A 23,602-nucleotide genomic window follows, 5' to 3' on the forward strand; every position below is an offset into this window, starting at 1 on the left:
TTCAAATAAACGCCTTTTTTACAGCTGATTGTTACATAATAGTATTTGTACGAGTGATAAAGAACAATGTTCAAAAATATGGGCGAAATTTTTGAGCATATGCTCTATCTCTATTTTTTTATTGCATTATTTGAGCCGTTTATTTTGAAAGTGGCATAAGTCACTTTGTTTTTAAGTCGATATATTTAAGGGTTTGCGTTTTAACACGTTTAAAAATATAAATATAGCTTTCGAGAAGATTTACTTGTATTTGTTATCTAAGGATACTGATATTTTTCTCAGTATAAATAATTTCGTATAAACATTAAAAAATTACCACTTTTCATTACGGTAAAGTGACTTATGCCACTTTCAAAATAAACGACTCATTTGTGTCACTGTTTCAAAAAGGAATCAGAAATGAACGGTGTTTCATAACATCTAGTTTCACCTTATTCTCATAAATGAACCGTTTAATTTGAAACTGGCCTAAGTCCATTTTCCAAAAACATCGAGCTAACTATTTCAATATTTACATTTTACGTTACATATAATTTCATTTCAGCAGAGCCTCTAGAACGCAACAACCCTTGGAAACTTAGAAACATTATACTACCATGTCATCGATTACCAATGTTTTTAAATTGATTAAAACGCAAAATCCTTAAATATCTGTGACTTTTAAAATAAATGAACTTAGGCCACATTCAAAATAATCGGCTCAGATCCAGAATTGTAACCTCCATACGCAGTAGAGGACTGTGGGTATTGTCTCGTGCCTTGCGAATGGGAAAATCTCGAATTCGATCCCTCTCGCGATATTCCACTAATGTTTCCATCGCGATAGATTCAATGTGTGCCCGAAGGGACCCTCCTTCGCCATTTATCCACCAGAAACCATCCGCGGTCTGACTATTAACACGCTGATCTTCTCGCAGAACGGCGACACTGCGTTACACATCGCGGCGGCGATGGGTCGTCGAAAGCTGACGAGGATCCTGCTGGAGGCTGGCTGCGACCGTAGCCTGCGGAACAAGCAAGGGGAAACGGCGAAGGACATAGCCCGGCGCAAGAACCTGACAGAGATACTCGAGATAATCGGTAAAGCGCGAAGCAAGAGCAGAGCGCGTAGTAAAAGCCGGGAGGAGGAGGCCGCGCCGGTAGACAAGGTCGACGGGAAGAGCAACAAGAGCGAGAAGAAGCGAGAGAAGACTGGTAGTGGTACCAGCGGGAGCAGGGACAGTTGCACGAAGAAGGAGAAAAAGAAGCACAAATCGTCCGGCAAGCAGAACAAGGTCCATTTCGAGAAAGCCGTGATGGGTAGGCAGTGGTCCCCGTACGGGTGCCATTACTACCCGGACCCGGAAGCGTTTCCGCAGCCGCGTTTGGACTCGCTGCCTCCGGATCCGCTGGCTCGTGGAGAACAGTACTACCTGGACCTCGCTGGAAATATCAGGAAGGGCCCGGTGGGGGTGGGCTACACCTGCTACTGCGCGCCGTTCTTCAGACACATGGAGGCCAAGCTGGAGAGGGACAAAGCGGAGCTGAAGGCGCACATCGATCAAGCTCACGAGCGGCTCGACCTGAAGGTGGCCAACCTGGAAAGGAGGACCAGAGGACAGATCTCCGAACTGACCAGATGCGTGGCCGCCGAGAGGTCAAGGTGCGACGAGAGGCACACGCATCTTCAGCAACGTTTGTCCCGCGGCGGAAGGGGCAGACACAGCGAGAGGCCAGCGAAGGCATCGTTCGCCAACGATCAGTCCCTTCCACCGGCTCGGGCCAGGTCACTGGAGGATCTGCTGGACGACAGACCCCACGATAGGAGTTTCGAGATTCCGGGAGAGACGCCGATACATCGCGGCAGCTTGGACGATCTTGATATACCAGCCATACCTAGACTTAGCAAATCCATGAGAGATCTACCTACGGGTTCCGGTATCTCGAGGTCAACCTTGAGGGTGCTCGATGTGCCGCCCAGGCTGAACGAAACGTTCGACGGCGTGATCAAGCAGGATCGCAGCTCGCCGCTCGGAGCCGCTTCCTCCCCGTCGATCGGATCCAGACAACAGGTTCATCAGCAGCGTGTAAGTGTGTAAACTTCTTTCGCCAGTTACGATGTCTTCCACAGAGGTGTTGATTGGGCTGAGGCTGCAACATCGCGTTTCTGAAACCTGAGATTGCTACGCGTGTTTCGCTTTCTACAGGATTCTTTGCTGCACAGAATCAGCATACAAGGGATGACTCCCACACAATCCGGAAGTTCAAGAAATTCTGAAACTTTGGGGATATGTAGTACATACGTGTTACCCAATTTTTTGTCATGCCTAAATACACTTTAAGGGGTTGGAAGTAACTCCCAAATATTCGGCTATGTTTTATTTTATTGCTGTAATTCGCGAACTGTACGAGATAAGGGAAAGGTCTTCGAACAAAAGTTGCTTCTTTTGTCCAATTTTATCATATGATGTACGATTTGTTAATCGTTTAAACAATAAGAAAATGTTGTAAGCAAATAATCGATATTTTTCGTATGCCACGTGATAGATTTAGACAAAAACAGTAACTTTTGTTTGGTGACTTTTTTTATTGTAGCAATAAAATAAAGAATGGCCGAATATATGGAAGCGAATTTTTACCTCTTAAAGTGAATTTGCATAAGAAAAAAAACTTGTGTAATACACACCTACACATGCTCTACACATCCCAAAGTTTCAGAAGTTTCTGGATTTACAGGTTAAGAATCATCCCTTGTTAGTATAGTTAAAAATTTTAGCTAAACGATAGTCTAAGTAATTCTGTAATCGATGTTCACCGAACTCGGAAGTCATATTTGATGACTCAGATTCTTTCACAATAACAATGATTTTCAATTGTAAGAATTTTTTAATAGAAACAAAAAATTTCTATTCATTGTATGTCTAGATTTACTTGAATGCTTAAACATTGATAACAAAACAACAGAATCCTATTTCGACTTAATAGATTCTTATTATTTTCATTATTATATATTATTATTTTTAATTATAATATAATAATATATAATTATAATATATAATTATAATATAATATTTTTAATTATATTATTTTCATCTTACTATTTTCATCACTAGTCACACTCTTGAAAGTATGAGGTCAATGTTAAGATAAAATAATTATTGCTACGTCAAGTAAGATTCTGTTATTAAGATTATGTTATTGTTAACAAAAGTTACTATTAAAATATTATTAATTATATTATTAATCTTATTAAATATGTTAATAAGATTCTGTTATTGTTAACAAAAGTTATTATTAAAATATTATTAATCAATAGAGCCGACTCTTTCGTGTTCGGTGATACAGATGGGTAGCCTAGCAGTTGTACCGTCTCGATATCGTTTGACCTCAAGAACAATTAGAATATTCAATTAACAGGACCCGTCGAGTCGGGATCACGGGATTAACTCCTGCCAAGAGGAAAGTAGCACAACGCGGAAGAGCGACGATAACTTGAACGAATGGAGGTCTTCCGGGCGACGTAGCGTTCACGAGATGATCAAGCGATTTCAACAAGTGCCTGGCATGCATAATGGCTGGCGAGGTACGCGTTCTGGAAGCAGCGAACCAACGAGCCCCGAGAACAGCCAATGCTCCCAAAATCAGAGGCTTCAGCCCCAGGGTGGCGTAGGAAACGGATGGCATGGAGAAGGTAATGGCATATTTACTATCAGTTCATCGATAAATAAATAATCAATCAAATACAAAACCTCGATTATCCGAATTCTTTATTACCCGAATACATTTAGCATATAATCAGCTCGATCTGAGGCAATCCACATGCAACATGATTTACCATATATACAGGGTGTCCCAGGTTTTAATGTTCAAGCTTTGAAAAAATTAAAAAAATTTTCGATCGATCTCAATCATGTATTGTCAACAACGGTAGGCATTTCGAAATGTGTTAATAAACACAGCTTACATAAACACACGGCATGTGCTGATCTATTCAAGCCAATGCTCGCAGTAACAGCAAGTTGATTACTATTCCTATTCTGAATTTTTGTTATAGCTTCTTAATAAAGCTCTATATGACCTATGTTTACATCACATTTTTTTCTTACTTTGTGCCATAGAATACACTGACAAAGTTTCGAACATTAAAACCTGGGACACCCTGTATAAAAAATGATATATTATAATAGGTGACAATTGGGACTGCACTTTATAAAGCAGATTTTCAACTCTGACAGCTTGTGCTTTGAATGTAGTAACTATACATATTCACCTCGTAGATTAGTATCTTGTAAACTCTCTGGTTAAGACTAGATAGTTTGATATTACAATATATTTAACATTTACAATATTTAGAGATCAAAGGTACGACAAATATTCGCTTGAAAAACTTAAAAGGTGTGGTACATTTAAAAAATATAGGCAAATGTGTGTGTTTTCTTTTTGAGATAACTGTTAAATAGAACATCAAGATATTCTAAAAAGATATTAAACGACGTTTTAACAATGTTTTATTATATTATATTATATTTAATTTATCTTATTATATTTAACGACGTTTTCATAAATTACCTGCTACTCAAAATTACAAAATGATAACCAAAAGCGACTGACATAAATTCTTCTTCTAAAACTGTTTATTATATTTGCAAATTATTCAAGCCACTCCTCCTAATATTATATATATATATATATATATCTTCTACACCGATTATAGCTACTTTTTGCATTCTCATTTTATTCTTCGACAACATTGACCGTCGTTTAGTTTCTATACAAGTTAACGAAGATTCGCATTGGCTTAAAGAATAAGTCCCTATTACTGAATATAGAAATACGTTTAATTAAAGTTAAAGACTTGGCTGATAAAACGGATTGCATTATGCAAAAAGACGGAAGAAAATAATGAAAGAAGAAAAGGGAACGAACGACTCGAAAAAACGATGTAAAAGGTGGTATTAGATTAATAAGCGACAATTCGTCGTAGTCGTGTTAAAATGCAAAGGAAGGTTTTTAATATTATCGCAACGAACGTAGGTAATGATAGCGAGAGCAGCGAAGGAGACGAGGACGAGCAACCGGAAGCACTTAGCGGAGGGATCACTGGAAAAGGAGTGATATCGGAGCACGTGCATTACGACAGCATAGCCAGAATGCCATATAGGTCCCGTAATGCGGTTTATAGCCCGACACCGCCTTTGCATGATGCACACAATGATTCAGGGTACAGCACCCGCATGTACGGCTCTAGCAAAGGTGCTTCACCCTCCTTGTCAGGTAAGAATTACTCCGCTTTAATTATACGATAGTCGCATTCATACTTTTATGCCTGTAGCCATAATCTTCTACCGAGTTAAGCAATTTCAATGACTCCTTATATTTGTGATATTTGTATGCCACAAATGTAAATCGATGGAAAACTATTCAAAGGACAGAGACTTGAAACGATTTTCTAATGCGAACAAGAGAAAATTTTTAATTGCTAATAGTAGTGCTTTCAAATGTGCAGTTGTTTTTCAAAATAATTTAGTAAAATACAGAGAAAGAAAACATGAGAAATTTTAATCTTGAAAAACAATTGCACAATTTAAAGTACTAATATTGACAATCAATATTGACTTTCCCATTAGAAGATCGCAAAATCTCTTCGAGTCTCCTGTTTTTTTCCTCAATGTTTCTCCAATATTTTCTTCGATCTTTAAATTGTGCATTGGCTACAAAGAAACTGGAATTCCATCAATTTGAATTAATTCCGTGTCATTTTGATTGCAGCACTTTTACAAAAGATTACATTTCCACCTTTCAGGTCAATTGGAATGCGATGTGATCCTTCCAACCGCAACGAACACATTTCCTAGCGGGGAGCAACTAGTGGCGTTGTTAGAACAACCAAGGAACCACGATCTCACGGTTTACGAACGCGGTGCCGACAACGTTGTCATTAATATCGGAACCGCGAGCCTTGTTTAAGACTTTTATCATTTGATCCGAGTATCATTATATTCACACTTCCAAAGACGCATCAACTTTACATAACTTTATTATACCTGCCAAGGTGTTCATACGATGACGAAAATGTTGTGTATAAATGAACGTTGTCCGTTCTGTTTAGGTCATGATGTACAAAATGCTTTTTGATTAACAAATTGTTGCGTTATCATTTTGTAAATAATATATAGTCGAACTTTAAAGCATAATATACTGTAAGAAATTATATGTCAACCTTGAAATTTTCTACACTTCTTTTATCGATTCCATATTTATTTAAAAACTAAATATTCTTGGTATTTCCCCCCAAAAAAGAACAAAATAGAAGAAGTTCTGTAATAATGGAAAAATATCGAAATACTTTTTCTGAAATTTTACTAAACAGAAAAGAAACTTAGTTACATAATCTTTTTGTTACTCTTATTGTTGTATATTCTTCTAAGTAACGTTAGCGCAGCTTTTACAGTAAGTGTGTTATGTATCAGCATATTGCCATGTACCACAAAATTAGAATAAGTTTTATCTATTTATTATATACATGTATAATACTATGTACATGATTATTTTGTTCACAATATTATCACATTAGTAACGAATATGTAAATTTAGTTTCGCCTGATTAAGTAGATCTTTGTTTCTTCCGTTTCAAAACTGAATGTATTCTGCAGTGATAAATGCGATTAAATAATTGAAAAGATGAAAAACTAATGTTGTATCTTATTTACAATGCATGTAACGATGAATATTCCGTTATCGATGAGTGATACAAAGGTGTTCCTTTTAGAGAATTGGAATTAGCACTTTCAACTTTTACAACAACGTAATCACCACTCTTCACCGGCCGTTTAACATTAGAACCTTTTTCAGTAGGTAAGTCCATAACTGGAATCACTACTCGTATGTTCCCCTCACTTCTTCCTTGAAAAAACTCATCTGATCGTTTGCTAATCTAAGAGAAAAAAGAGAGAGATTCGAAATTAGATTACGTTTCAGCAAATTATTATCGTTACAGTACTACTACGTTATATCAAAATTATTTACTCCTTCTATGAGCACAAGTTGTAACTGGCCAATCTGTGACTTATTTAATTCTTCTGCTATAGTTCTATATACTACATTCATTCTTCCAAGGCGATCTATTTTTACAGCATGTTCTACGTCATCTTTATAGCGACGATGAGCAGTAGTTTTCTAAAAGCATTAAAACTTCTTATAGTAATAATTAACATTGCATATTGATTGGAAAAATTTGTATAATTATATATCACCTCCCGCATGCTGTATGCAAATATATATGCTTTATTAAATCTAACTAATTGCATCAATGATAACGTATCTTGAAATTGTTCCTCGGTTTCACCGCAAAATCCGACAATAAAATCAGAGGAAATATGTATATTAGGAATAATACTGTGTATATGATGAACCAAATCCAAGTATGCTTCTCTTGTGTATCCTCTTCTCATCTTTTCTAAAATCGCAGAATTGCCACTTTGTGCAGGTAAATGAATTTCATTACAAATGTTTGGCCTCTCTGCTATTAATTGTAAAACCTCGTCAGGAAAATCCTTAGGATGCGGTGATGTAAACCTAAAAATATAATTTTCATTAGTTATGTAACTTTTAAAAACAAATGTTTCTGAAATAGTATAAAACTGAAATACCTTATCCTTATGTCTGGATTAATACGAGAAACCTCATCTAATAAATCACAGAATCTTCGTCCACCTTTTTTACTTTTGTATACAGTTTTGAAACCTTTAGCCAAATGTGTTTCCTCAATATTAGACATATAAAATTCTTTTTCTGACATATCTCTGTAACTATTTACATTCTGGCCAAGTAACACCACTTCCTTTACACCCTCATCAGATAAAGACTGCACCTCCTTAACTATACTGTCAAGTGGTCGGGACCTTTCTCTACCTCGTGTGAATGGAACAATACAATATGTGCACATATTGTCACAGCCCCGCATTATTGAGCTGAATAAAATAATTATACTAATGATCAACTATTGCAAAGAATGTAAAAAACAATTTTAAATATATCATGAAACATTACACATAGGCGCTAGTAGATTCTTTGTTCAATCTTATTGGCATAATATCAGCATATGTTTCATCAAATGATAAAACAACATTAACAGCAGTTTCATTTTCTGGTACACTCAAAAGTCTTGGTAAATCCTTATAACTGTCTGGACCAGCTATCACATCAACAAGCTTACCTTTGTCTAATATTTTATCTTTTAAACGTTCTGCCATACAACCTGGTGTAAGAATAAATCTATTACAACATCTTACAAAAATGAAAAGTATTAGAATTTGTAGATATACCTAGTAAACCAATTTTCAATTTAGACTTCGCTTTTTTTCTATGATCATTTATACATTTTAGTTTGTTCCATACTTTTTGTTCTGCATTATCTCTAATGGAACATGTAACGAGTAAAACTATATTAGCTTCTGATATAGTGTCTACTTTTTGATAACCATGTGACTTTAAAACAGACCAAATAATTTCTGTGTCGTTAACATTCATTTGACAACCATAAACTTCAAAATACACTGAAATAAAAACAATCTATATAGAACATAAAGAAGACATTAATATATAAATTATTTACCTTTCTGACTATTGCCACTGATATCTTTTATATAAGGAATATTTGGTGCATCAATGGAATTGGTAGGTATGATATCGTGCACTATAAAATCCTTTAATGAGGGTCCTGTTTTCGATAAATCTCTAAATTTTTTCGAATCAGTAATAGTGTTTTGACTGATTTCTTTAGAAGAACATGTCTGAGTTGCAGTTACATGCAGTGTTCGATATTGCTTATTATAAGGCAACACATTTTTACTTTGAGTGAAACATGTTTCGTTAAACAATTTTTTTGTTATATTGTTACATGTATTGGTTGGTTTAATTTGTTTCAGTGAATATAACACAAAACCTTTACTGTTCATGGTTGACATTCACATAAACAGTCTCACACGAGTTCCTATGACGTAATAATAATATGAAAATAAAATTTATCAAAAAATGTATCGACGTAAAATATCTTATTTTATATCATTTTTGAAAATTACAATGAAGATACTGTGTAGATACATTTAATTTTTAAACTCACTCAGTATTTTGCTTACAAATATTTAGGTTACCTGTTATGAAATTTTCACTTGTTTTTATCGATCCTTTCCCCACCTTCAGTATAGAGTTATATTATTATAGGTTAACTTCCACCAGTGGTTCTCAATTACTAACTGATGAAATTTTAACTGTGTATACATATACAGACCTTACAATATTCAGGGATGCAAAAAGTTTTTTGTCAACAAGATTCTATTATACAAATTTTCTTACATGTATAATTACTTCACGCAGAAACACTATTAAAGCATTAATAAACGTAAATGTAACTTTCAATATTTATTGGAAATACCCATATCAAGCAATTTGAAAATATAATTTTTTACTCATCCTATATGATTCATAACATCCTTTTGACTAAGATTTAACTTCTATTACTCTAATCAGCAGTAATGCTGTCAAGCTTAAACCAGTGTTCCATAAAACTCTTGGAGTGAATGGATGTAATATGGATTAAAATTTTGGAATGTTTTGGAATACATAAGAATGATCATTTTTAATTGAAATAAATGACAGTATATGTTGTACATATATTTTTATTAATATGTAATATTATAAAAATTTAATTATCCATTACTTAATGATGAGCAGCTGCTTTCCTCATCTGGACAAGGATGTTTCCAAGTTCTTCACGTTTCCTCTTAGCTCTGATGTGTGTGCCCAACTATACAATTAAATATATAGAAATATTATGCACGTTATTTGTCTAAATCAAATTTTAATTTTGAAATGTATTTGTAAGCTTACCCTCCTCTTCAAGAATTTCAATGCACGCTTATCCTTGGAAACCTTCAACAATTCCATAGCACGCTTTTCGTATGGTGCATGACCAGTTACTTCACGAATTAAATCTCTGACAAACTTGCTGTGTTTGGTTTGTCTCTAAAATAGTAAAATAAATACAAACGTATTAATCCCTGTTACAGTATCACTGTTTCCAGAATGACAGAATTCAAAACATAAGTACAAATAAACAAAATGAAATACAATGAAAACGTGTAATTTATTTAGATAAAATATTGTAAACGCAGATCATAATTAATTGTTATATATTTTTAACACTCTTACGAAGCGATTAAATACGATATATGGGAAGAAAGTAATATTTTTAATAAGTTTTCAAGTCACTTGTAAAATACTTACCCCCTTAAATCTGGCTGGCAAGACACACACGGTCTTTTTCTTTTCATTTGCATTTTTTGCCACACGTATTTTGGTGGTTTTATGGCCTTTGTTGAGACCAACAGCTAATTCGTACCTCGGTGCCATCCTGGAAAAATAACACTGCAAACTTTAAAGGTTAGAACACAAAATAGCACTAAATGATGAAAAATTCATATTGCATGAGAATATTGTGTATTTCATATTGCTACGATATGTAAAAGCACATATCACTACAAAGATTCTATTGTTTCATAAAGATCACAAGAATATTTATCGATACAATTTGACACAAACCTTTACGGATCGAATACAGAATATAGAAGGAAATAAGATCTTATTTTCAATAGAAATTTGTCATTCACACTTTATGCGCGTGCGCCATAGGATCACAGGTCCGATTTACAAAGTATACGACGATACATTTTATTCACTGGTGGATTTGGTAACAAAGCAAAATTTCCTAGTCGTTGTTCCGTTTAAAATATGTATTTGTGTAAAAAATATTAGTAATAAGATACAATAAAACAATATAATTTTATTTTAGGTATCATTAAATTTGAAAAGTATATTATAATTGTAATTTATTTCCTGAAAATTTCTTACCATCAATTTAAACTTTCATATTTTGCACTTACCGGTGGTCAGATTGTATTATAATATTCAAATCTCGTAACTTCATGGTTATGGTTCATAATTGCTGCGGTGTCAGTTTTTTGAAGTGAATTTTTTAACTTATATTACAAAGCGGCATGTTTATAGTATACGCTGTTCTATTACTTTTCTTAAAAGTGTCTGTTTTATAACGGTTCTTCCCACTGACAGGAAATCATGTCTAAAATGAAAACCGTTTCGAATAACTTAACCAAATGGGATCTGTCAGAGGATCCACTGGCACCATTAACTGAGCATCAAAAGGATTGTTTATTAAGTTTAGAAGAAGAATTGTCTTCCATGAGCACATTGAAGAGTGACGAAATAAGTGACACTACAAACGCAAGTGAAACAGATAAAAAGTCAGTACAAATAGAACGATATCAAGATCTTTTAGAACACTACACCTCATTAGAAAAAGAATGCATGGATAAAAAAGACATAAAATACATATTATATCTTGATGAGCTACAAAATCGACAACACGAGTGCCATGAGCTTTGCCTCCAAATCGAAGAGGCAATGGAAGACTTTACAACTTTATATAAACAATATTCAGAGGTATCTGATAAAACCACTTCCCTTTATAATGCTAGTGAACAGCTTGACTCTGATCAGAGGAAATTAAATTCTACTTTAGAGAATATCACCGAGTATGTGAAATACTTTAAAGATATCGATATGATGATGGAAAAATTAGAAGCACCAACATTGTCAGTGAACAGCGAAATGTTCTTTAATATATTGGATAAAATTGATATAAATATTGACTTTGTGCAAAGTAATCCATCATTTAAGGAGAGTAATACATACTTAATTAAATATAAACATTGCCAGTCTAAGGCAATATCTATGATACAAAATTATATATTTAATCTATTTAGTAAGACTACAGAAAGTATTTTAAATCTGAGAGATAGTGATGATTCCAATGATAGTGCTGATGCGGCATTAGCACTTTTCTATGGAAGATTTCAAACTATTTTATCAAAAGTTAGGCCTGTTATAGAGCAAATAGAAGTAAAATCATATAAAAGACAAGAGTATGATAGTTTGTTGACAGAGTGTCATCAATATTATTGGAGCCAAAGAGGATTAGTATTAGGCTCTAGTGTACAGAAATCCTTAATGTCTGTAAAAGAGAAATACAATGGTGATCATTGTAGTTTGGTACGAAATTCGTGTGCATTATTGTTGCATGCATCAATGGATGAATACAAATTATTTTATGAATTTTTTTCAAAGCCATCCAGTGGATTGACAGCATACTTAGAAAGCCTATGCACATCTTTGTATGATATGCTGAGACCATTTATTATTCACATTAATCATTTAGAAACATTGGCTGAAATTTGCTGTATTCTGAGAATTGAAATGTTGGATGAGCATGTACAAAATAATTTTGAACCTTTGGAAGGATTTGGAAATATTTGTCTACAATTGTTGCACGATGTACAGGAAAGACTTGTTTTTCGTGCTCACTTATATTTGCAATCCGATGTTTTGAATTATAATCCATCACCGGGTGATCTAGCATACCCAGAGAAATTAAGAATGATGGAGGACATAGCAGAATCAATAAGAGAAGAGACACGACAAACGAAAATGAAAAGGATATCTGTGTCATCTAGCGATGACAGTTTCATTGAACCAGTTTCTAGAAATCATATTGTAATGGATTCTATTTATCAAAAAACACATATGGGAAATTCACCAGCAGATCTTCATGGAATGTGGTATCCTACAGTCCGTAGAACGTTAGTTTGCTTATCAAGATTATACAGATGCATAGATAGATCTGTTTTTCAGTCTTTGAGTCAAGAAGCAATATCTCTCTGTGTTCAAAGTATAGAGAATGCAAGGCAAGAAATTGAGAAACGGGCGTCAACTTTAGATGCAGAACTTTTCCAAATAAAACATTTATTGATATTACGCGAACAAATTGCGCCATTTCAAGTGGACTTTACTATAAAGGAGTACAGTCTAGACTTCTCTAAAGTTAAGACTGCTGCATTTGGCTTACTGGAAAAAAGTTCTAGACTTTTTACATTGTCTAATAATGCATTATTGGAATTTTTATTAGAAGGGGCACCACAAATGAAGGAACAACTAATAGACTCCAGGAAGCATGTAGATAATAAATTGAAATATACATGTCAACGCCTTATACAGCATGCAACATTTTTGTTGATACATCCAATTTTAAAATTATTAGATAAAGAAAAGTTATCTGTTAATACCAACAATTCAGATAAACCGCAAGAACATAATCTTGGAAGTCCAGAAGATGTTTCTGCAATAATCAGTGAGGTGTTGCGGATAATTAAGTTTAAATGCCCTGAAATTCAACAATCAATGCAATTATATCTGTCCAATAAAGAAACAGAGTTCATTCTGTTCAGACCAATAAAAAATAACGTATGCGCAGCATTTACACAATTATATCAGATTCTGAGTAAATATTATAATGCAGAGGAACTTCTTTTAATCGCTTGTCCACTACCAGAACAAATTTCTGTTATGTTGAGTTCATCCAGTCTTGTTCATGGCAAAAGCACACAAAGCATGAAGAAAACGTAGCCAACATGAATTATCAAATGTTTTGTAATATTAGCTCAATTCTTTAGATATTGTACATTGATATCATTTTAAAAATGTAATCAAACTATTAATATTTTGAAAACGTATGTTCTTAAAATAAGCATTAATATATAATACAAATATCCTATTATATTGTAAATTACATAGAATGTACATAAACAATGTATTGCTTATAGTATAGTTCGGGTGTTAAAATTTCATAAACCACTATAATTTATGCTGTTCTGTTTTAAAAAATATTATGCAATGTTTTATTTCTTTGTATTTTAAAAACATGTAACTTCTGTGTTATAAAGGTGTATATAACTAATGGTATTAAATTACCTTAGAATACAATAAAATTTGTACTTCTCTTAAGTCGGTATTTACTTTTTCAAATCAACTTTTAAATATGAATTGACATAATGTAAACAATTCCACAACATTTCTTCAATAAATACAGCAAATATTTCCTAATTTTATCATTTCCTTGATGAGATACAATTGTTGCTATCATATCCGCAAGAAATACATTTATAAACTCACAACAATTGCACGACATTATAGATAATAGTATAAAATTGGCACAATTAAATTGTTGAATCGTATTTGGTCATATTTGATTGTGAGTCAAACAGCGTAAACGCAAAAATGAAATGACACTGTAAACAGTGTAAGAATTGTGTAATAAAAAAAATAAGGACAGTCGTCTTTCAAAACAGGATGTTTTCAAAATGAAAAATGAAATTTGACGACCTACGAATCGAAAAAATAAACTCTTAAATTTATTATATATTTTTTCCTATACAATGATTAGATCAATAATTGTATGGAGAATCACAAAAAAGTTTCAGACATTAAAAAATGTATAAAATCGTAATCTCATTAGAATGTTTCATGTTTTCTTGCGCATCCAACAATGTATAAATTAGTATTTTGCGATTTTATGTTATACAGCGCGGACTATAGGATCTAAATCATTAGAAACTGGCGCGTAATCTTGCCGCGAATCATTTTCACTAGATCTCAAAGGGAAACGTCTGTTAAATTCTTCTGTAATGTTCTTAACCGGTGGATTCAAGTAGTCTTTCACATTGACGTATTTAGGCCCGCCAAATGTATCCAGAACTGCGATCGTCGCTATTTTCAGTTTGGCGAAATAGAAGCGGTGATCTGAAATTGTTAATTTGAACAATTTTTATAAAATCACTCAAATATTAGAATTTTTATGTTACAAGTAATTAAATCATGTTAACTATAAAATAGATTTTTACTTGGCGGCATGTTGACCAATGTTGGATGACGGTCGAAGAAAACTCGTTTAGCTAAATCATGCTCGGTGGTGTCATTCTTCAACTGCAAACAATAGAAAGTCGTAAAATAATGGAACACTTCATTTATCACAGTAACAAATATCTTGCGGCTTACTGACCGTTATGATTTGTCCGCTCATAAGTATTCGGGCGCAACGAGGATCCATGGGATCCCAGTTCTTCGATTTACAATAGCTTCCTTGGGCCAATGTCATCATCATCGATACGCGATTGTCTTTCTATGATTAAAAAATTATTATCAGATTGCAATACTAATCTAAAGAATAAAGAAATTTAATCAGAGAATCGATTACGTGATTTTTTATCGTACGTGACAACAGCAACGTTTAAACATCGATTAAAACAACAACATGGTTGATAGGTAATAACAGCCGTTATCTTATCAATTAGAGATAATATTAACAACAATTTGATGATTAATAAACGTACGTATGAATTACGCTTGGATATAATAGTACTTACTGCAAGATCTTGAGCTGTGAAATCCAAAGGAGTAAGGTAAAGATATGGAATTCCTAATCCACTTCCTAAATCACCGTCGCTATATGAGACTAAGGTTGCGGCAGGATACCCTTCAATGTCCTTCCGCGTGCTTATGGTTGCCACGGACACCCAATCTGGATAATTAAATACATTGATAATTGCAATTAAATGTTGCTATTTTTCCTTCAATTATCTAGTTTAGTAGAAGTTGATCGAATTGACCGACACTGAAAACGACCGCTTATTTTAATTTTATTGTTATCAAAATCTTGAAATGCTTGGCAATGCTTAGAATAATTGAAATTTTTATGTACGTAATATTATTCGAATTTTCCTCTATTTACAAAGTTATATCCACACGTATGGACATTATGTATACGGATAAGTAATACAAAGGTATTTAAGTCACATGCATACGATGTATATGTATATTGTATGTATGTAACGGGTATGTCGATTTAATATGTAAAATGTAAAGGTAATTTAATATATTTATTTTTTGAACAAATATATACATTTTTCTACACGCTGTTCAAATAAAATATCATATCATTCGCATTTCTGTATAACAACCGTTTATCTTGAAAAACTGTTTAGGTCACGACGTGAACGTAATGAATACGCATCGTAGGAATGAATTTTAAAACATACAACAGTGAGCTTTTCTATTTAGATTTGTGTGATAAATGACCGACTTCGTAAAGGTCGGTTTAATATGCGTATTCATTGTGATCGATTATCCGACTTCATGATTTTATTCGAATATTAAAATGATAATTACATCATAATATCTATGTACATCGCTAATCTATGTTTCGTTCGACGATAGCATTTTAATCAAGTTAGGATCTGTTACAATTACTTTGCAATAATTCTCTTTTTAGACGATTCTGCAAGCTTTTTAAGCCGAATATAAAAATATAATAAGGAATCGAGACTGACGATGGACACGTTGTTTCTAACTTAAATTTGGATCGATGCCAAAGTTTGCTCACGAATCCAATATTAATTTTAGAGTGCCCTGAAGTACATGAAACGTGTAGATAGCGAACACATTGCAGATACGCGTATTCACATCCGTACGTATGTGTGCATTCGTGCAACATGCAATTCATGCACGTTACGTTCACTAAGTAATTTTCACGTTTTAAAAACATACGATTAACGGGCCACAACTTTTCATCTTCTGCGATTTACTTTCGAACTGCTTTAATTATAGGTGTTTCAATTATTGCTTTCATACAGATAAGAACGTAATACCAATGATAACTCCAATTGCTAATTCATAATTTATTATAACTCACCAGCTTGATTGACAATGTATCTTGCCATTAATGCAGCCTGATCGACTGGCGGTGGGTCAGCGCTGAATTGCTCGTTGCTTTCGTAAACTTTATCCATTTCACGGCTCTCGGAGTAATGTTTCTTGTATTTCTTTCCGTGCCAATGGTTTTCACCCAACTGCTTTGCTTTCTTCCATTTGAGGAATTCTTCGAACTCTTTCCATTGTTCGTGTTCCTCGAAAGTTTGCGGATAGTTGTGCGCCTCGATAGCCAGGATCGCGAGAGCGACGAATATCGTGAATCGTAAAATCATGATTTCGGTTCGTCTCCAAGCCTAATTCACTCCAAGGATAAATGTTCGTTCGTTGCGATGAACAACCTCCTTGCGTGCCGTTCCGAATTTGTTACACTTGCGGTCTGCTTTTGAATTTCGACGCATCATCTCTTATATAGGCGCGTAACTGCGGAAAGTACCAAACCAACAAAGAGGAACAACGAGCTCCAATAACGATTCAGCTAGTTAACTCGAGGTCAAGATATCGAACATCGAACTCGAATAAGAGGTTACGATTGGTATGAACATGGATTTTCTTATCATCGGCGTAACCTAACCTAATATTTACGAAATGTCAATCGTCTCGCGATAGAATTGTAACATATTGTGCAATTACGTGAAATTTAAGTATAGTATCTTTCATAAAATGTCTCCGTTCTTTTTAATTTGCTGTTTCGGGTGCACGATCGAATTGATGATGATAAATTAAGAAGTCTTTACAGTTATGTATTTGCTTCGAGAAAAACTCTTTTCTTATTATCGGATAATTATTTAACGTACAGAGATCGGCCATTTTAACTTGCGGAAATGTCAATGAAAATGTTTGTATAAATCAGGCTCTGATTAATGAGATCAATATATGATTTCCAAGAAGAATACCACAGTTGTCTCAAATAATTATTACAAGTAACAGTAAAATAAAATTACGCGTTACTGAAAATAATATTTCAAAAGTGCTAATAATGAAATTGCTTTCACTGCTCTCTAATATTTCTTTGCTTGTGTATCAATTCATCTTTGAAAATTTAAAAATAGCGCTATTTGTGACAAGTGACACTCTCTTGTAGCGAAATTTCCAAGCTCCGTTCGGGGTTCGTACAGCGCCAATTAGTTCGGTGTTAAAATGCTCAAACTACTAGCCAAATAACCGACAGTCGACTTTGACTAATAGTTTGAGTATTTTGCCACGACACTAATTGGCGCTGGAAAAAATAAATCGAAGATTTATTCTGGAGAGTGTGGTGTATCGATATAGTGTAAGAAAACAGATGATATCGCAAAATATAACTAATCAGCATGATAGATAATAAAAATTCAAAACGCAATTAATTGTTTCAACATATTGTCGTTTGTTTTTGTTTATATAACATCAATGCAGCAGATTACCGTGAACAGTTCTGTGTCCACGTTTTACTTTTGTACGTCGTTATTTTCTCTTTTTGGTGACCCTGCATTGTGTCGAAACGTATAGTCTGTATTAGACTATAAATCGTCAAATTATATTTATTATATTATTTATATTATTATTATTATATATATTATTATTATTATTTATATCTATTATTTATTATATTATAATTATTATTTGCATGTTAGTTTATCATAAATAGCAAAAATCACTCGATCTAATTGTATGAACGTCATTTTATTAAAAAAAACTGGTTCTATTTGAAAAGTGTGTATTATTTTCTCTTCCGTTTATTCGACGACTTAACATGTTTTATGAAAATTTCATTAATTTGTGAACGATCTACGTATAGTCCGATCGAAAGTGAGAAAATACTAGAGCAATAAAATGGTTAAAAATCCGCCAGTTTTTTTTCAAAGATTCAGGTGTATTCTTTTATTTTTTTTACATTACATCATGGTCTTTTAAATGAAGAATAATGGGATGTGAACATCTATGGGGTATATCTATGTACCTTGATCCGAGTTCATTCTTCGCTCGAACAATAGAGTAGAAGAAGCAGATTTCATAATCAGTCTTGTAATCGTTACACCTGAACTCATTTTTTTTATGTACATGGTTTCGAAGAACAATTTTGTAAGGCAAATGTCTGCATGCACCGCGTCTGACGGTTTTTAGAATCTCGTGAACTCGTGCAATAATTATCGGCCGTTCCTGCGCGGGGACTGTTTCGTACGTGCATTCTTTTTTTACAAACGTATTTATAGGCAGAACATCGCTATTTGGCAAATGCTGATTTTCATCTAATCTGTGAAGTACTTCGGAATCTATTATTAGAAAATTGTTGATACCGGTCCAAACGACGCGATTAATTGCAATCGCTAAAACAGAAATACAGTATACATTAAGCAAAATAAAAATCGATCTTTCGTATATTTCGTATTTGAAAAATATCTTTTGACTTTTACAATGTCTACCGATATATTTTACGTGGTGGTATTCGCTATTGTAAGAAGATACGAACGCGTACCCGATCGCTATTTAAATAAAACTGAGTGACTGCAACGAACTGTCCAGGGTGAATTGCAGGAATCACAAAGTTTCGTTTCTTTTTCTTCTTTTCTTTTTTTTTTTTTCTTTATCAAGACGAAGACGTTATGCGTATATTTTAGTGTTTAAGTCACTGCCTTACAATGTCCTTTCAACGAAAATAAACTTCGTAGAAACTTCCGAAAAATTATGAATAGAAATATTCAACAGGTGGATCTTACAGCACATAAATTGTATTTACACGTGTACTCGTCAAAAAACAATTCATCAATTTACAACAAAACATAATAATCTCTTTGAAAGAACTCGCTATCTCTGTCAATGATTATTACTACTCCTCCTCCTAACAGTCTCTCCTTAAAAAAAGCTGCCTATCCGCTCGTCTAATCTAAACAAAATGGAGAATTTACTTTCTAAAGCGATTGCACGTTGCGAGATAAGAGGCCGAGGGTATTCCCGTGTAGGTCCGTTGATCATTGCAAGTTAATTTACTCCGTGAGGTAGTGATATCATTTGTCACCAAACGAAACTGCCTGATATGTATGGACACTGAGAGCAAACGATATACCGATTCTCAAGAAAACAGAGAGTTATCAACGAGCAACGATCGGCACGCGAAATGATAAGCGGCGAAATAAGTTAACAAGTCCAAACAACGTACTTCAATACTAGTAGAGATAGCGATTTCTTTCGATAATGTTACATATTCTCGCGTCGAGAAACGTCCGCTTCTCGTCTTTCTTTCTTTCTTTCTTTTTCTCTTTTTCTCACACACACTCACTCACTCTCACTCTCTCTTTCTCTCTCATCCTCATTATAAAGCAAGATAAACATCGTCATTTTTTTGCCTGTTATCTCTAATTCGATCCTCTTAAATTAACGCATAAAACTCGTAACGATTGCACTGTCGACTTCACTAAAGTCATTCCGTATTCCACGCAACAAAATGTTACAGTATAAAAAATTACGACAAGTACGGCTTCTCGAGTAATTATCGCTAAACAACCACGCTGGTTCAGCAATAACGCTGATAAAATGTCTTTTGTTCTCTTCAGTGTGTGCGCGTGTGTGCGTGTGCGAGTACGTGTGTGTATGTCTGCCTGTTTTATTTTCCCCCTTCGTTACCCCATGCCGCGTGACTGACCCACGCCACGCGAGCCGCAACTATACTAAATAGTTATCCTCGTTTCAACGTTTCATCCTCATTGAGCGTCACACATCGTCATCGTCGTCGTGGTCGTCGTCGTCGTCGTCGTCTTCGTCGACGTCGTTCCGTCGCTTTTCTTCGTCGACGTCGTTCCGTCGCTTTTCTTCGTTTCGAACACGCACGGCGGTCATCGGTAAACACCTATCTCTCTCTTTCTCTCTTCACGTTCACGCGAATATCTCCGAATTGTCAACATACATAATAATTTATTTTGTTATATTACAATAAGTCGTTCTACATAGTCGAGATAGAGAGCAGCGATTTCTTTAGTGTTTCTTCGTTTCGTTTCTTCTTCTTCTTTTTCTCTTTACAGTCCGGTTGGCACATTGGCTGCGCGCGTACAATCGCTGAGTTCGATGAAGAAGAAATGGAGGAGCGAGAGGAACAAGAAAAGATGGGGTGAAGGGCTGGAGATTCGGGGGACGGGTGAGGGGAGAAAATGAACATGTGTCGGACGAGGGGAGATCACAATTTAGACGAGCGCGTTTTCGCCGGAATTAGGCTTAAAGTAGAAGGGGCTAACAACAAAGACAAGGTTGGACATTGAACGCTAATTTCGGGACGAAAACGCGTTACGACACGCGGTCTTACTTTTTCCTAAAAAGTTGACCAAAGTTGTAATTTTCGAAAGAGAATGCTTGGATATAGCGTTTGTAGAATATTTTACCGTTGAAATATATCATATGAAACGTAAGGTTTCCACTTCCCTCTAAACGTATTCCAATGCAGTAATCTCGAGAACGTAAGAGTATCGTTATTCTTAAAAAAAAACGTACGAAGTTATGAACTGTAGTCAACATTTTGGGAGAAAGTACCACTGTGCGACATTAACCCCTTGGCATACTTTGACGAGTCTGTCACGCGATGGAGATTTCTAGCAACAACTTGTCCAGTATGAATGCTGTTCCGTTCTTTTCAGTCTAAATAAAATCCCGACTTCTTGTCATCGATGTTTAAACATTCCAGTAAATGCATTTCAGACACGCAATAAATATAAATCGTTTTCTTTTTCTTCTTAGAAATTATTACAATCGAGAAACTTCTGAAAAACTTCTAGCAACAACTTGTCCAGTATGAATACTGTTCCGTTCTTTTCAGTTTAAATAAAATCCCGACTTCTTGTCATCGATGTTTAGACATTCCAGTAAATGCATTCCAGACACGCAATAAATATAAATCGTTTTCTTTTTCTTCTTAGAAATTATTACAATCGAGAAACTTCTGAAAAACTTCTAGCAACAACTTGTCCAGTATGAATACTGTTCCGTTCTTTTCAGTTTAAACAAAATCCCGACTTCTTGTAATCGATGTTTAAACATTTCAGTAAATGTATTTTAGACACGCAATAAATATAAATCGTTTTCTTTTTCTTGTTAGAAATTATTACAGTCGAAAAACTTCTGATCGTTGCAACAACGAAGAAAATTGTACAGCAAGGGGTTAATTGAGATTCAACGCACAGCATGATCGCGCTAAGGGTCAAAGATACTTTACATTCCCTCGGTATCGGCACACCGTAAGATGCCACTTTACGTATCGTACAGTACCTACAAATTGGTGTGCCTCGTTAATACCTTCAATCTCGTTTGCAGAGGATACAGAAACTCTCGCAGAACAGAATCCTGGCAACCATCATCCTGACGAAACGAACGTAATCGCGCCAACAAAATTAGTACGCACGTGTTACATCGCACGCATTTTATTCGTCACTTGCAAACCCCCACCGTTCGCGAACGACACGCGGACAGGAAAGAGAAATTCTGAAAAGAAAAAACGTACAAAGGGAACACAATGGGAGATGGTTACAGAGACGTCGAGGTGAATACGATATCACTGATATGCATGTGAGGGCTTTGGGCTCGATTTCAGTTACTTAAGTACACGAGTGTCGCGCACGGGACTACGCCACTAGGACGTCGAACTGTACCAGCCGTTCGTCGTCGATTTGTTAGTCGGATGGTAGATGTGGAAGCCGGCGCCGGCCGCTGGATGATGATAGAACTGCGTCTGCTCGGTGAGCCCCGCGGAGGCGTACGCCGCGGCAGCGTCCAACGCGCTCGGATGAACAGCGGCCGAGTACACTTGCGGCTTCAGGGGCAAAGGTTGCGTCGGCTCGTACTGATGGCGTAGCACCGGATCGGTGTAAGCGGAAGACCCTTCGTAATTGCTGATCACGTTCACGGGATGAAGCTGTTGCTGCTGCTGTTGTTGCTGCTGCTTGTCCCGGGGCGACACGGAGGACGGCGGTGTCATGGCGGAATGATAGTCGACCGTGTAACCGCTCGCTGTGGAATAGGAGGACACCAAACTGGTGAAGGCGTCGGCGCAACTCGTCCCGGTTGCGCCTTTCTGATTGTGCGTGCCCAGGACGAACTGGTGTTCGCCGTAGGTGCTGGACCCTTCCGAGCCCGGCGGAGTGGGCAGAGGTCCGCTGGGGGTTGCATCCCCGGTATAGTAAGTTCCACCCGACGAAGGGGTCCGAGTGCTGCCGCTCGAAGTGATTCCGTGGACGTTCGCGCGTATCACGCTCTCCCTATTGGCGTACAGTTGTCGCAGCAAGGCCGAGGCTGGCAACGGGGCAGTGGCTGATTGCTGGGGACTCAGGTGTCCCAAATGATGGTGCGCGCCGATCCACTGTATCGTGCTCCTCTGCTGCTGCTGCTTCAGCAGCGCGTCCGTGCTGAAGTCCGTCGGCTGATGGAGCGTCGGCGAGTGGGCCTTGTTCAGGTTTGTCACTGGAAGATGCTTGGACATCGCTTGTTCGAGGTCCTTCACCGAGGTGCCGGTGCTGTCCGCGGTGGTCGCTCTGTCCTCCACGCGTCTCGACTTCGGGCTGGACGAACAGAGCGCCTGATCGCCGCCAGAGATCGAGTGGTTCGAGGGAGCCGGGCTGAGAGCGTGGTTTCTCTCGTTGCTTGCCACCTTCGTCGTCGACTCCTCCTCGTCCTCTTCCTCCTCGTTCGAGCTGCTGTCGTCCTCGTGCAACTTCCGCTTGTGACCGCGCAGTTTCACCACCAGGGTGTTGATGTTCCCTACGCTGGTTTGGGAGTCCTGTTGCAGCTGCGCCATGTCGTGGTGCCTGCTGCCGCGTTTGTCGTTCTCGGAACCTCGGTTCTCGTCGCGGTCCTCCGGCGGAGACCTGTGCGAGTGTTCTTGGTGCTGGTTCGGCGGTCCGCCGCGTCCTCTGCCTTCTGGAACGACACGCATTGGTCCATAAATATTATAGAGTAATTGCGAATCGTTCGAATCGGCACGACCGAGCTAACG

The 23,602-nt window shown here is 36.2% G+C and overlaps 6 protein-coding genes across 17 annotated transcripts in view; 2 read left to right on the forward strand and 4 right to left on the reverse strand.

Moving 5' to 3' along the window:
• The window catches only part of dgo (ankyrin repeat domain containing protein 6 diego), a 336,204-nt gene extending 329,532 nt beyond the window's left edge, over nt 1-6,672 (forward strand). For all 4 annotated transcript variants that reach the window (XM_033474115.2, XM_033474116.2, XM_076522204.1 and 1 more), the window contains 4 exons: nt 918-2,066; nt 3,397-3,670; nt 5,014-5,253; nt 5,783-6,672. In XM_033474115.2, coding sequence (XP_033330006.1) covers nt 918-2,066; nt 3,397-3,670; nt 5,014-5,253; nt 5,783-5,946 — 1,827 coding nt within the window. In that variant the 3' untranslated portion in view covers nt 5,947-6,672. The remainder of the gene's footprint in view (nt 1-917; nt 2,067-3,396; nt 3,671-5,013; nt 5,254-5,782) is intronic.
• LOC117222432 (CDK5RAP1-like protein) lies at nt 6,478-9,252 on the reverse strand. 4 transcript variants are annotated; one of them, XM_033474120.2, is made up of 8 exons: nt 9,132-9,252; nt 8,594-8,971; nt 8,304-8,534; nt 8,029-8,236; nt 7,629-7,949; nt 7,233-7,554; nt 7,006-7,155; nt 6,478-6,913 (listed from the first exon to the last, which is right to left on the reverse strand). In XM_033474120.2, exons 2-8 carry the CDS (start codon nt 8,943-8,945, stop codon nt 6,686-6,688), a joined length of 1,812 nt encoding a protein of 603 aa, XP_033330011.2. In that variant the 5' UTR covers nt 8,946-8,971; nt 9,132-9,252; the 3' UTR covers nt 6,478-6,685. The 4 variants fall into 4 exon arrangements, with proteins under 4 accessions (XP_033330011.2, XP_033330012.2, XP_033330013.2 ...); XM_033474121.2 differs by having other exon boundaries at nt 9,101-9,160; XM_033474122.2 differs by lacking the exon at nt 9,132-9,252 and adding an exon at nt 9,060-9,076.
• A 386-nt stretch (nt 9,253-9,638) lies between these two features.
• Nucleotides 9,639-10,689, reverse strand: RpL36 (ribosomal protein L36). 2 transcript variants are annotated; one of them, XM_033474123.2, is made up of 4 exons: nt 10,579-10,689; nt 10,264-10,390; nt 9,868-10,002; nt 9,639-9,784 (listed from the first exon to the last, which is right to left on the reverse strand). In XM_033474123.2, the coding sequence occupies exons 2-4, from the start codon at nt 10,387-10,389 to the stop codon at nt 9,698-9,700; spliced, it is 348 nt and encodes a 115-aa protein (XP_033330014.1). In that variant the 5' UTR covers nt 10,390; nt 10,579-10,689; the 3' UTR covers nt 9,639-9,697. The 2 variants fall into 2 exon arrangements, with proteins under 2 accessions (XP_033330014.1, XP_033330015.1); XM_033474124.2 differs by having other exon boundaries at nt 10,264-10,404; nt 10,579-10,646.
• A 251-nt stretch (nt 10,690-10,940) lies between these two features.
• On the forward strand, nt 10,941-13,893 carry Cog3 (conserved oligomeric Golgi complex subunit 3). Its single transcript, XM_033474141.2, has one exon. It carries the CDS (start codon nt 11,113-11,115, stop codon nt 13,513-13,515), a length of 2,403 nt encoding a protein of 800 aa, XP_033330032.1. The 5' UTR covers nt 10,941-11,112; the 3' UTR covers nt 13,516-13,893.
• Nucleotides 13,894-14,278: 385 nt separating this feature from the next.
• Nucleotides 14,279-17,069, reverse strand: CREG (Cellular Repressor of E1A-stimulated Genes). Its single transcript, XM_033474143.2, has 5 exons — nt 16,637-17,069; nt 15,312-15,466; nt 14,948-15,067; nt 14,790-14,871; nt 14,279-14,688 (listed from the first exon to the last, which is right to left on the reverse strand). Exons 1-5 carry the CDS (start codon nt 16,926-16,928, stop codon nt 14,465-14,467), a joined length of 873 nt encoding a protein of 290 aa, XP_033330034.2. The 5' UTR covers nt 16,929-17,069; the 3' UTR covers nt 14,279-14,464.
• Nucleotides 17,070-19,343: 2,274 nt separating this feature from the next.
• The window catches only part of LOC117222438 (protein trachealess), a 316,876-nt gene continuing 312,617 nt past the window's right edge, over nt 19,344-23,602 (reverse strand). For 4 of the 5 annotated variants that reach the window (XM_033474131.2, XM_033474129.2, XM_033474134.2 and 1 more), the window contains one exon: nt 19,344-23,526. In XM_033474131.2, the coding sequence (XP_033330022.1) occupies nt 22,244-23,526 (1,283 nt within the window). In that variant the 3' untranslated portion in view covers nt 19,344-22,243. The remainder of the gene's footprint in view (nt 23,527-23,602) is intronic. The other variant, XM_033474130.2, reaches the window with a different exon arrangement.

This window comes from Megalopta genalis, chromosome 5, assembly GCF_051020955.1.
Source record: "Megalopta genalis isolate 19385.01 chromosome 5, iyMegGena1_principal, whole genome shotgun sequence".
NCBI classification, from domain to species: Eukaryota; Metazoa; Arthropoda; class Insecta; order Hymenoptera; family Halictidae; genus Megalopta; species Megalopta genalis.